This window comes from Rhipicephalus microplus, chromosome 10 (genome assembly GCF_043290135.1).
Source record: "Rhipicephalus microplus isolate Deutch F79 chromosome 10, USDA_Rmic, whole genome shotgun sequence".
Taxonomy (NCBI): Eukaryota; Metazoa; Arthropoda; class Arachnida; order Ixodida; family Ixodidae; genus Rhipicephalus; species Rhipicephalus microplus.
In genome coordinates, this window is record NC_134709.1 from 40,250,150 (window position 1) to 40,263,803 (window position 13,654).

The following is a 13,654-nucleotide window of genomic DNA, read 5'->3' on the forward strand; positions in this document are numbered from 1 at the left end:
GTTACAACTCATTCAGGGACGCCTTCGTAATCGTCTCCGTGTCGCCCTCCTCAGCGCCTTCTGGACCTGCAATCGTGGCCAGCACCGTTCGAACACCATACGCCGTCGCAGCGGAGCAGGCGGCCATCACTTTGGCTGCGACCTCGGCCGACGCTCGCGTCATACTCAGTGACTCCAAACGAGCCATCTCAAATTTTTTGCGAGGTCTTGTCTCGCCTACTACCCTATGACTCCTTCGCCCGCTACTGCAGCAAGACGAGCAGCGCCATTTCGAACTGATCTGGGTCCCTGCCCACTCGGGTCACACCAGCAACGAGACGGCTCACCAACAAGCTCGAGGACTCGTCGACCGAGCGGTGGGCCCCTCACGGTCGGGCGCCCCAGTGCCGGAGCCCCTGGTCACTTACCACGACATTACTCAGCACTATCGCCTCGAGCCAGCCCATCCCGCTCACCGAGGAACGATGGGAGGTTATTTGCAGCACCGACAGAGACATCCAAACACGCATCCTGGACCGAGCGCAAGCCGTGATCGAGAGGCACGGCCTGGCAGCCTACTTGGCTTAGCCTACCTCACCCTTTCGATGAATAAAAGTTATCACTCACTCACAATATGTTTGCACAGTTGCCTCACAGCAGAAGTAATCAGTGAGGAGATGCAGCGAAAATAAAAGTTTCACTCGCACACAACGGTAAGCCCTAGGCGGATAACAGTGCAGCGTGTGTGCAAACTTTTTATAATAGGGGGGGGGGGGGGGGGTATTTGCCTGTGTACATACTCGTTTGAGAAGCTCCTGATTATCCGGAGAAAACGGTGCTCGGAAAACTTCCAATCTTTCATCTGACAATATGTTCTGCTCCACTGTCTGGTAAATGAAATTCTGAGATGCCTCAATATATTTTAAAGATTTGATTGATTTCATATGTGGAGTTTAACGTCCCAAAACCACCATATGATTATGAGAGACGCGGTAGTGGAGGGCTCCGGAAATTTCGACCACCTGGGGTTCTTTAACGTGCACCCAAATCTGAGCACACGGGCCTACAACATTTCCGCCTCCATCGAAAATGCAGCCGCCGCAGCCGGGATATGATATTTTTAAAGAGCCCCATTGGTACTGCTACGATGTCTTACCCTTCTTTTTCAGCTGTTAAGGCCAAACCTCGTAAGCGCGAAAATGCACGCGACAGCGACGAGCGACGCGACGTAGATCGGCTTCGCGCGATCAGTCGCTAGCGCAGGCAAACCTCATTCACGCGACGGCTTCGGTAGCTTCGGCGAGCGAATTCCACTGTTGCTGGCATGAGGCCGTCTACTCGCACCAAGAAAACCGCGTAGCGAGCGGTATGCAATTTAAAAATAAGATATATTGTTGTGTAATGAAACGGAAAGTGTTTATTATTGCCTTGCAGCACTTTTTTATATGCACATGCGTAATAAACATTGCGTTATATTTTGTTGCGCATACGTGACTGGGGCAGGGCCACGTGCACCTATGTAGTCTTTGTCTTTTCCGGTTTTTCACTATTGGCTGCTTGAGCCCAGCACTTCCGGGCGATGAGCGACGGTTTCCAAATCTGGAGAACCGAGCGATCGCGCGAAAATGAGCACGCGACACGTCGCGTGAACGCCCTGTTTCGTCGCTCGTCGCTGTCGCGTGCATTTTCGCGCTTATGAGGTTTGGCCCTAATTGTACCTCGTTCGCGAATAATTCAGTTTTTTTTTTTTTTTTTTTGCTAGTACCACTCCATTGCGGATGAAGTTTCATGAGACTGTCGAAATCCCGCCACGCCCAATGAGAGGCGCTTTAGGCTAAAGTGTATTTCCTTGACTTTTCAGAGCAGCTTGTTTCCTTCTTTTTTTTTCTACATAAAGAGAGGCATTAAGAGACGCTCTTAATTTGAGCATTAAGAGCGTAGTGCTCTTGCAGATACAAGAAACTCAAAATCACCAAAATGCAGAGCCGGTGCTACATTAACTACCTTTCAAAAACGAAGCACTCACAAACGAGGCACACCCACGTACTGGCTTTTGTAAGTGCGCATGGAAACGATGCACACACGGTAGTAATGTTACAAGCCCGTCGTCTCGTTATTTACCTTATCTCATCGAAGCAGCCTGCTTCAACATGTGCACTGAACATAAGTCGTCATTCTTTTTTGGCGCTTAACCTTCTCGCCTCGGAGCGCACGCTTACGCAACGTTTCTAGAACGTTTCTCTCATGTACCGCGCAGTACGACGTCTTTGGAATCCTGAAACGTACAAAAGTTATTCAAAATGTCTCCGTGCACCCGGGCGCAAAAATAAAATCTATTTACTCGCGAATGCAGTCGTAGTCGCGAAAATATGCGAGAAAAAGCGAGCGAGCGAAGCATGCCTACTTACACATTGTAAGTTGTGCCCGTTGTCCATTTTACACGATTTGCGCAGCCAAACTCTGCCAAAGAGCGCACCATCGTCGTCTCGAAAGCGATCACAGATGCATCCAGACCGTCTTGTTCGGTTATAGGCGCCACACCCAACTTTACTAGCACAAAAACAATGCGAAAGCCACGTACGATAGAATGCGCCCATCCGCGTTCTGCCCTGAGCAATATGGCGGAATCGGCGGCAACATTTCTAGAACTAGCGTTCTAGAATTAAAAATTGGAATTGAAAACAACACATAGTGTAAGTTAATAAGGCACAATACCTAACAGCATCGCTACTAGAGTAAAAAGAAAGAAACAAAATTTCTTGTGATACAGTGTTAGCTGTGTGACCAAACGGGGCGCCCTGAAAGAGCATATATTCAATATGTATGCTGAAAAACAAAACCTTTACGGAACATTTGCCAATTCTCTTACATATTCGTTCTGTTATTTTAGACATCACTGGTAAAAGTTGTAAATTTCCGGTAAATAAAAACACAAAAAGTAGCTTTATTTTTTTAGTTGTTGTTTCGGTTTCAGCGTTGCCGGCGCCGATCATTTTGCGCGGCTGCGCCGATGCCGCCGCCGGTCAAAACCGCCTTGGCGCACAGTGACCTCCGAAATGAAAAACAAGCGGCGTCGTACGTTTATTATCTTGAAGGCTATAATTCGGCGAAGAGTAGAACTTGATACTTTCCTTGGCCTGGCGTCCTTCGGTCAAATTCCACCATAACGGTGCTGTACATGACAAAGTGAGTTTTTGTAAAAACAGTGCAATCACTTCTTTGCAATAATATTATGACATAAAACTGCTGCAAATAATTAAAACACTTTTGTATAGTTTTTGTGCAGTAAAGCGTAAAAAAATGACGTCTTAGCTGCTTGATTGAAGTGCTGGTGAAAACTGGTGAAATATTGCTTGGCGTATGACATAAAGTTTTATAGAACAATTATTGTATAAAAATTTATGACATATGGCGTTGGAGCCTCTTCCTAATCTGGCAACGCTGGTTGCGTTTGTTTGCTGTTCAAATTTTACTCATTCTTGGTGCTGGAGTCAGTAGAGTTTCCTTTGGTTCCCTCTTTCAACTATATGTGGACGCACGATACATTTAGTGTCGTTAATCTACGTGGTGGACGTGAGCGTAATCTTGCTTAGAATATGCAAGGTAGCGTCGTGCTCTTTTTAACGCTTTTTTTGTTATTGCTGTAGGAACTTACCTCCTTCATGTGCTTGGCGCATAGGTATTCATATGTGGTTGCGCTGATGCGCGCCGGTGCTTAATTTAACGAATTGTGTGGTGCATAATGTAGCATTCAGTTTTCTTCTTTTGGTAAGCTGTTACTTCTGCTCCGCATAACCTTTCGCGACGGGTCAAGCTTTCGCTTGCCCGCGTCAGCTATGTTGTTTATGCGCTTATTTTAGTCATGCCGGACCTTCATAATATCAATACTGATGCTAGACGCGTGTGATGGCGCCGTATATCATACGTGAGCTGTGTGCTGCGAAGATCCCGAGAACTGCCTAATCCATTCTGAATACTCGTTTTGAGTAATGTCGTCTTCTCTTTTAAACTTGTTGTAATTTTACATGATTATTTTTATACTTTGAGTGTGTGTGCACGAGTCATTTTTTCGAGGAATTGAAAATATTAAGTCGTTGAATTGAAAGCCGTCTGTGAAATCTTGTGTGAACGCAGTTCCATTTCACGACAAAAAGTTCTCACTTTATTTACTTTTGGTGCTTCCGCACAATGTTCATACGCGAGCTGGCTTCTTTTGCCGTTATTTCGATTTCACACGCACGAAGGGTTTGGAGCCGCTAAGTTTTGTCTGTTTTCAGGATTGCCTGAACTGTAGCAGGATATCCTGTGCAGTGTTCAGACTTCTAATAATGGCTGATAAAGAGGATCAACAAGCACCAAAACAAAAAGTAGGTGGAGGTCCTGACTGTCTTCAACTGGGAAACGAGAGCCCCCCGCCATAGGATGTGACCGGTGAAAAGACGTGCGACTCCCAAGACGGGCCAAAGCAATGGGACTACTTCCCATGGGATAGATGGTCACGTGAGAGGAGCACAGACTCTAGGGAAAGGAGTGTGGACTCGCGTGACTCGGCAACAAGGGAGAGGGATCGACGGTAAGGCTTCTTCAGCCACTCTGCACTAACACCAGTTTGGTTTTAAATACTATTTTAATTGCAGATATATGCACACATATTATCTTACATTAATGCCTATGGTTATAGAAAAACTGTAAGCATTACTGAATTGTGAGAAATTAGGGGAAAAAGTGGCGGCCCAATTCAACTTGGAATCGCAGTGCCAGAAGGCAAAGCCTAATGAGTGAAACAAAATTGTGCTTTTGCCAAACTACTGAGATGGGGGCCCTCTTTTAGCTGCACAATGAAAGTGAACACTCAACACTTGTCTTTTTGATGCATGAACTCAGTCACCGTTGTGCTATAGGAGGGGATGTATGCATGCACACCTCATTTTCTTTGCATTTCCAGTGGCTGATGTCACCTACTCTCATCATTGTGCGATTCAGTGATCATTGCAAGAGCTATGCAATGTGAAAAGCCAATAGGGTGCACAGTATAGGTCTTATGCATTCGCGAACTAAAATGGGTGCTAAAGCTGGCATCCCATAATATCTCCAAGGGCAAGCCACAATGAAAAGGTCGTAACATAAATAGTAACAATGAGCCATCCTAATTACACAGTTTTTTTTTTCCTAACTGGCAGGCCCCGTCATTTTTCAACCGCAATATCATTGATGTATCACAAACCAGAGTTACGCATTACAAATATTTAGGAGTTACTTTTAAAACCCACCTTGACTTTGCCCAAGTATATAGATTGTCTCTTGTAAAGCTAAAAAAAAAAAAAAGACTTGGTTATCTCCATCATACCTTGTACATTGCCACAAGGTACACTGATCTAGTGGAGTACTAAATATTGTTTCATCCAACTTAAGAATGACATTGTGCATAATTTCAGAAGTTCAGAAGAAAGCTGCTTGTTTTATTTGCAGTCTTTCTCGTTTGAGATTAAAGGCCAAGTGCAACGAAATTTGGCACTCCACAAAAAGTTAATATATAGGTAGACTAGCTAGAGGTAGTGCTGCCTGCCAAATGTCACCTTCAAAATACAAGCCCTTACCTTAGAGAAAAAAACTTGAAAATGACGGCGTTTTTGAGACCAAAACTAGAAAAAACGACGCCATTACGGCTGACTTGAAGTGACGTAAACGACAGAAAAATCTTCTGCTCCGCGCTCCTCGAGCACGCACATCGCGGACGCGCCACGTACCCCTGGTTCACACTGCAGCGTCCGCTTTCTACAGAAAGCGAAATTCTCCTGCCGCCGAAATGCAGCGTCGTTCGCACAGGACGTGCCCTGTGCCGCCGATTATGCCATCTACCACGGGGTGAACGCGGGATGGATGCGCTGTTACCCGGTTGTTGACGCATCTCGCAAACGCCACAACGCTATCCGGTGATGTAGACTTCGATGATTCTCCTACGCAGGAAGCAAGAAGAAGTAGTACTGCTTACGTTACTGGCAAGTCGCTGTCTTGTAATGCAAGAAGAGCAGAAAAAACCACCGACACCAGCGGTGTTGGTGGGTTCGTCTTGCTCTGCAAGATGGCAACAAGCTCGGCCATGCCAACAACAAGCTCGATCACCTCTTCCACAAAATAGGGATGTGAAGTAGGCATAGAGTGGGTTAAACTTTCCTTGGTTACAACTTTCAGTGACGTGCACTGCGACATGACAAGTGAGGTGGGCTTGGCCGCCATTTTTCAAAATTCCTTCATTAGCGCAGTCTATGGCGACGCATAGCATTGGGATCGTACTGCAAATCTTTCCAAGTCGGCCGCTCGCGAACGGGCGTCATGCAGGAAAGAGCGATTTAGTGGTAGGGAGGATTGATTACAAGGTGCGACGCGGCGACGCTCTGTAGTATTCGTCATATCCGGTTCTGTTCGATATGCCTGGGCACACCACTAAAGCTCCGTGTCGTCTGCTTGCTGGCAATTAGAGCACCAATTATAAATAAATATGCAACTGCAAGATTTTTCAGTCTCGTTTTCGTAACTTACCGTATCTATACTACATACCTATGGCCGTTTTCGTGTAAGTAAATATTCGTTGCAGCTGGCCTTTAATTGTCCAGCTTTTTTCAAGATACCACCACATTGAATATTTCAAGATTCTTTTTTGAAAGCTCCTTTTGTCACCGCTCAGGTTCCTCTCATTTGATGTCTGCTCACCAGACACCAATTTCAGGCTACCTTTCCTTAAACCTTAAAAACATCAGAGTATTCTATCCACACACTAAGGATTCCAAAAACAGTATTTCCCCTGCATGACTCAGTATTGGAATTCATTGCATGGTGAAGTCTGATCATTAACTCTCTCTTTTAGTATATGCTATGGTGGTGAACATATATATAAATATATATATATATATATATATATATATATAGGTTCTTTTGTATTAATCTCTTTGCACACGCTTGTCATTATTTGTACACCCACTCTTGTTATAACGGTGTCTGTCATAGTGTGGGTTGTTTTGGGACATTAAATCCCATAAATCAAATCAATTCTGCCATATGTCGAATTGGTCGCAATATGTACAAATAGATAAATATTTACATATTTTAAAATATGTGTTCTAGCTTACTTTTACTACTTACTGGCTGCATTTGAATACATTTTCTACGAGTCTTCCAAATATTGCTGTAGCCACACTTATAAATAAGCATCTGCCTTATCACTATAAGTAAAGAAAAGTCTTTTTCTTCAATAAAGTTTTCATTTCGGTATGTTATGTTGCTACACATTTCATTAAGAAATTTGTTTATGGCACTTCTGTTTCTAATGCCAACAATAACTTAATTTTACTGTATTTTGGTGTTAGTTAATTTGATGTCAGCGACTCGAAAGGAAGCTGTTTATACCATAGAAGATGTGAAACTATAGAATCTGGATTATTATCTAATTACCTCGGTGCTTTCGTATTGCTACTCTTATGGTTTTCTCTTTTTTGCCACTTGGTCAGTGCATCAGTCACAGCTTCAGTGCACAACTTGAATATAATTATAAGCATCTTTGACGTCACTCCTAATAAGTATGCATTTTGCAAGGAAAATTTAAAAAAGATAAATTTGGACATACTGACTTTTCGTTAATTTAACTGAAGTAATCAAAAGTTATTCTAGAAACCTCTACTTTCGCATTCCACACAGCCCTTGGTGTCACTCCTTGGCAAGTGTCATGAGCATTGATGCGTTGTGACTACTGTATGGAATACTGTATACTTATGGGCCTGTACAGATATGCAGAGGAACTGAAACGTGACTGTGAACGTGGCCGCCGGGAGGAGGTCATCCTTTACCGTCACAGAGACTCTGAAACCACCCAGAGTGATAGTACTGAAGAGGAGGATGCAGAAAGCTCAAATGGAAGCAAAGCGAAGGCTCCCACATCAACTACTGTGAATGAAAGTGCAGAAAACAAAAGAACATGTTCAAAAGAAGCTGTTCCTGTACCACTGGGCCACAATGAGTGGACTGAGCACGCCCTGGCAAAGCACACCCATCAGAAGGCAGCCAAAACTTCCAAGAGTCCACCAACCAGTAAGGAAGCCTCAAAGCGCATGGAGCTTGCCAAAGGTGAAGCCTTTGGCTGTATTTCAAATAATGGGGAGAGTGAGAATAACAATAGAACCCGTCTTGCACCTTAGTACTTGCATGTCCTAGCTCCGCTCACTGTAGGGTCACCACCTTAAAAAAAAAATTTTTCACAGCAGTTTCGTCCAGAAGTAATAATTATGGTATTGGCTTGTAAGGCTTAGGGGAATTTACGGTTCGGAATGATGAAGCTGCTGAAGATATAAAAAATAAAATTAAAATTTGTAGAAATCAAAAAGTGCCAAAGTATGCGTTTTGCGCCAACTGTCACAACTACAAACTGCTTGGTGTGATTCAAACGCAACTTAGCAGGTACATCTATGATCATCACATCTTTAAGTTATGGCACTTTATCGCAAATGGCTTAGTGAGTGAAACAACTTTATTGTCGATCCGGCATGAAGGGGTAAGAGGTAGGCGAATTAAGCAATACTCTATGGTCCTGGGACGTCCCGGAACAGCTACCTACTCGCATCAAACCCGTAGGGGCACTGCTTTTGGCTGTCTCGCATCAAACCCGTAGGGGCACTGCTTTTGGCTGTTGGTTTTCCAGGATGCTAAGCACATGTTGAACGACGTCTCTGATTGCCTGGCTCTTGGCTCATGATTTTGCTGCTGATGGTGAAACTGAAAAACTTCATTGACTGAAAAGTTTTATATTTGACAGGTTTGTGTTGCATACAATTAGCCATGGTATGAAAAGTTACTGCTCGTTTTGTATTGTGCTTGAATGCACAGCTCTACCTCTAAAGAAATACACTCAAACCTCGATATAAGGAATCTGGATATAATGAAATATCGATTATAACAAAGTTAATGAAAACTAGTGTTGCAATATAACGAACATATTTTCATGTAAGATTCAGTTTTGTTATAATGAGGTTTGAGTGTAGTAAGAAAAATTGTTGCATAAGTGTAGGTTACCAAAAATAATGTTCTGAGAAAAATGGCTTTAAAAATTAGAATCAAGTGTTCATATAGTAAAAACGTCAATATATGCAAATTTCACCAGTATCATAGCTTGGGACATATTTTGAAGTGGCACAGTCTCCTTTTGATTGATCTGAAGCAAATATTTTTTTTTCTAGCTTGTTTTGCATCTCCAGCTGATTCTCATTTACGTGCGTGCGTCAAAGCAGGTCCACGCTTGATATATTCACTTTTTAACTTGCATTGATGCTTGCTTTTTGTTCTATACTTTGCCATCTGTGACAGAGTACTAGAACTCTATTTTTTAAGGCCAAAACAAAGTTCAAAAGGTGTAGGTAGTGTACTCAAAAGCATAGAGAGCCGAGCAAGAATGCGCGCAACTCAAACAATGGTGCCGTAGATGTGTAGTAGACATTTAAAAATAAATCAACATTATTTCCCACAATCTTTAGAATCTATGTTGACAACTTAGCATTACAGAATATGTCTGTAGCGAGAGGCAGAAAGACGTGTGGAATCTTGCCACTTTATTGTCCTGGATGAAAGTAGAGCGGCCATGGCTGCCTGTGTCCTAGCTGCCAGGCGCCGCCGCCCTGCTTTGGCTCTGGAAAATAAAGTGGCGAGGTCCTTCACATCTCTCTGCCTCTCGCTACATGTCTAACAAAAAACATTGATGACGATATGGCAGATGTTGTGAAATTAGAAACCTTCACTTTCGGTTTCGAGTGCATCCAAGGAGAATTCAAAGAATGGTCACAACTTTCGAACGGCTTGAGATAATTTCATGATTCTTGGTCCTAAATATTCTTGAATAGACAAGGGTTATGTATTTTCATGGAATAGACAAGTAATGTTATGCATAGAATAGACAAGGGTTTTAAAAATGCCGAATCCAAAAAATTTATTGTGTCATGAAAACGGGTTTTTCAAGGTGGTGACCTACCTTAAAAGTGGTAGTAATTAAAGTTTTATTTTTTTAAAGGTCAGAGCAGGATATACACGTTTGGGGCCAGGCTATGCTTCTTTAGCCATCTGTGTTAGCATTGAAAAGGGTATCTTCGTATTATATAGATAGTAGTACGAAAAAAAAAGCGTAAATGTAGTTAGTCATGAGTGCTGTTTTAAGGTGCTCTATTTTATTGGCACAGCACTTGCAGCAACACAAAGAAAATAATACTGACCTACCACTCACAGCTTGTTCTTTAAGGACTTTCGAAGCTAGATATTCATGCCAGAATTGGGCTGCGCTTATAAAAAGAAATTCTTCTGCTGTTCCCTTCACCATTTCTTCAGGTGCAAGTTTAGGCTTTACAGAGCTATAGATAATTAAGAACATTGCAACTAGGTCGATTGAATATAACAGTGAATGCAGGTATAAATTCTTCTTGTGTCTGAACTACTTGCTTATTTTAAGTGCAAATTTCAGTTAAAAGTTGGTGATTGGTTATAAGCTTTATAATAAGCCGTGGTGGGATGAATTACTTTACTGCTTGGCCAAACATAATAAATTTGTAGCTAGATATTTCCATGACACACCTTACTAGCACTTAATTGCAGAGTGCAGTTAGGGGTGGAGTGAATTGGTTTGTTCTTATTTGTTTGTTTATTTAAAGGAGCACTGACATCAAATTTACTCGTGTCAAGGTTTTTGCATAGAATAGCTATCGACCCCTTAGTAGCGATTCTTGAACTAAAACGCAACTGAGGGACTAATAACTATCACTTTTATTGATTTGTACCACTGGGATGTAGCACAATTCAAATTGTCAGGCAGGCCCGCCATTTTTAGCGCTGGGAGCGCTTCCTCGCAGTCACGTCCAGATCGCACCACAGCAGACCACTCCTCCACAGAAAAGAGCGACATTGGGCTCAGCTGCTCCTCAAAAATTTCGTCTACTAGAACTACACATTCAGTCATGCCTTAAGACCTGTATTGCCCTCATAGTCATACATAGCGTCGACTAGGGTTGGCATGACGATTTGTGACGTCGCGAATGATTTTTGCTTCGATCGACCCTTGCAGAACAGCGATACCAAAGTGGATGCTGTTCCAAAAAGCAGTGAGAAGGTGCCCAAGGATGCATGCTTTGGCCATGCTCGCTCGTGTGTCTCAGTTAGCTATATTGGGGAGTTTTGGGCATGCACAGCATTCAGGTATGCGCAAAGGGGTAAAAGGAATATCTGTATAGGGGCTGCACACCAGTACGTTCTCTGCTTGCCATCAGATTTGAATTCACGTTAAAGAACCCCAGGTGGTCAAAATTTCCGGAGCCCTCCACTATGGCGTCTTTCATAATCATATGGTGGTTTCGGGATGTTAAACCCCACATATCAATCAATCAATCTCTGCTTGCCAGGTTCTTCTTTGCACCTCCACATGGCCGCATCTATCCGGCCTTTCAAGGTTGCAGGGGCAGTAACCCAGCATCACGCGGACGAAAAGAAATCTACTGACAAACTAAAATTACAAATTTGGTTCTGCAGTGCGATTGATGGTACTTCTTGCTCATGAAAGCATTATAATTGTTAGTTGATAAATTTAATCGGTACCTTAATGAATTCTTATGGAGTAAAGAACGGCCGTCACAGAGTGAGTGAGCAACAACTTTATTCATCAGGGGTGTAGGCGTAAGGGGAGGTTCAGCAGGCTATGTATGCTGCCAGGCCGTGCTTCTCGATGGTATCCTCAGCTCTTGCCAGGACCTGTGCTTGGACGTCTTGGTCTGTGCTGAAAAGAAGTGCCTCCTATTGCTCCTTGAAGAGGGCTGGTGAAATCTGGTTGGTGGGGAGCAGGTCCTCCGAGCAAGTCCAGAGGATGTGGGTGAGCGATGCAACACCTCCACATAGACAACAGCGTGAATCAATAACGCCCAGGTTGATATAGGAGTACGCAAGGGGGCACCACGGAAAGGTGTGGGTCTGCAGTCGGCGCCAAGCGATCTGGCACCTCTTGGGGAGGCTATCATGAGGGGATGGGTCGGCGTACCATTCAAGGCGATAGTGTTAGGCGATGTCATGGTAGGTGACCAGGCGTTCGGGCACCAGGACGTCTGACTCTGAAGAGCCCATCACTCGGTTGACAAATCCTCGAGCATGTTGGTGAGCCGACTTGTTGCCGCACCCGAGTGGGTGAGGACCCAGGCCATTTTAATGTGGCGTAGTTCGTCTCGCAGAAAGAGCGGGCGAAGGAACTGCAGTGTGATAGGCGTAACAAGGCCTCGGGCGAAGTTTGAGATGACGGGCTTAGAATCACAAAGTACTACACTGGCTTTGGTGGAGATGGCAGCCAAGGCAAAGGCCGCCTCCTCTGCCTTGACAGCCTAGGTTGTGCGCACGGTGGTGGCTATGGCCGTTGTCTTCCCGTGCGGCGGTGAGGAGGGCGATACACAGACGATGGCAAAGGTGCCGTGATGCGAGGCGTAATGAGCTGCATCCACGCAGACGGCTGGGTGGTTGTCGTTTTCTTTACGAAGCATGGCCACTTTGGCTTGGCGGCGGGTGTCATGGTGGCCTGCGAACATGTTCTTGGGTAGTGGCTTAATGCAGAAAACTGCCCAAATTGCGTGCGTTAGTGGGACCAGGTCTGGTGGATGAGCAGAGGTGTCGTTGCTGATGGTAGAAGGGAACCAACGACCAGTCAGTGAACTACAAAGTAGCTGCACTTGAGCAGTACGTTGGGCTTCAATCAACTCGTCGATGGTGTTGAGTACCCCTAGGCGGAGAAGGTGTTCTGTTGATACGTTCTCTTGATAAGACCAAGGGCAGTCTTGTAGGCTCGGCGGATGAGCACGTGAATATTGTCGTCTTGTCGCGTTCGGATTTGAGGAGGTGAGTGTAAGGCAGGCCATAGGTGAGATGGGTAGTGACAAAAGCGTCAGTTAGGCGGAGTAGATCGCGTTCGCACATAGCCTCACGCTGCACTCAAGCACGAGCTAGCATGCGTGAGCTGGTCAATAGCGTGAGTGTTGCGACGGTTGGACTGCAAGACCAACCCCAGCACATGGAGATGTGGGACAACGGGCGCGGGGGTAAAGTTGGCATAAATCACGATGGTGGTGTGGGGCGGGGTGTCTTGTGGCAGTGGTGGCCGGTGGACCATATGACAAGAGCTGATTTGGCTGCCGAGCAGGTTAGACCAGCCTTGTGCACATGGCTCATCACAAAATCGGTGGCGCATTGCAAGATTTGTTCAATCTGGAACCAGAAGTGACTCGAAAAGTCATGCCATCCGCATACAGGGTGTGTTTTAGGCCAGGGATGCAGTCTACCTTTTCGGGTAGCGAGCGGAGAGTGAGGTTCAAAAGAAAAGGTGATAAGACTAAGCCTTGGGGTGTAGCACGAGAGATGAGAGCGAACGTGGGAGACAGAAGATTTCCCACAATGGAGTTTGGCAGTGTGATCAGTGAGGAAAAAGTGAACATAGTTGAAGAGTCAAGTGCCGGGGTTTAGGACTCCAAGTTCAGTGAGGATAGCCTAATGAAAGATTTGGTCAAACGCCTTATGAACATAGAGGCTGAGAAGGGCCTTCGTGTCCGAGAAAGTGCATGAGCTCAGGAGGTCGTGGTGAAGTTGCAAGAGAACGTCTTTCATTGAGAGTCCAGGATGAAAA

The 13,654-nt window shown here is 44.6% G+C and overlaps 2 protein-coding genes across 10 annotated transcripts in view; one reads left to right on the forward strand and one right to left on the reverse strand.

The window, feature by feature from the left end:
• The window catches only part of LOC119181751 (histone-lysine N-methyltransferase EZH2-like), a 124,969-nt gene extending 122,357 nt beyond the window's left edge, over window positions 1-2,612 (reverse strand). For 4 of the 9 annotated variants that reach the window (XM_075875519.1, XM_075875526.1, XM_075875525.1 and 1 more), the window contains exon 1: window positions 2,388-2,610. In XM_075875519.1, coding sequence (XP_075731634.1) covers window positions 2,388-2,458 — 71 coding nt within the window. In that variant the 5' untranslated portion in view covers window positions 2,459-2,610. Of the gene's footprint in view, window positions 1-2,387 lie in introns of all 9 variants that reach the window. The other 5 variants (XM_075875518.1, XM_075875520.1, XM_075875516.1 and 2 more) reach the window with 3 other exon arrangements.
• Window positions 2,613-4,307: 1,695 nt separating this feature from the next.
• LOC142774218 (uncharacterized) overlaps window positions 4,308-13,654 on the forward strand; it is a 114,015-nt gene continuing 104,668 nt past the window's right edge. Inside the window, exons 1-3 of the mRNA XM_075874613.1 lie at window positions 4,308-4,346; window positions 4,401-4,552; window positions 7,760-8,097. Coding sequence (XP_075730728.1) covers window positions 4,308-4,346; window positions 4,401-4,552; window positions 7,760-8,097 — 529 coding nt within the window. The remainder of the gene's footprint in view (window positions 4,347-4,400; window positions 4,553-7,759; window positions 8,098-13,654) is intronic.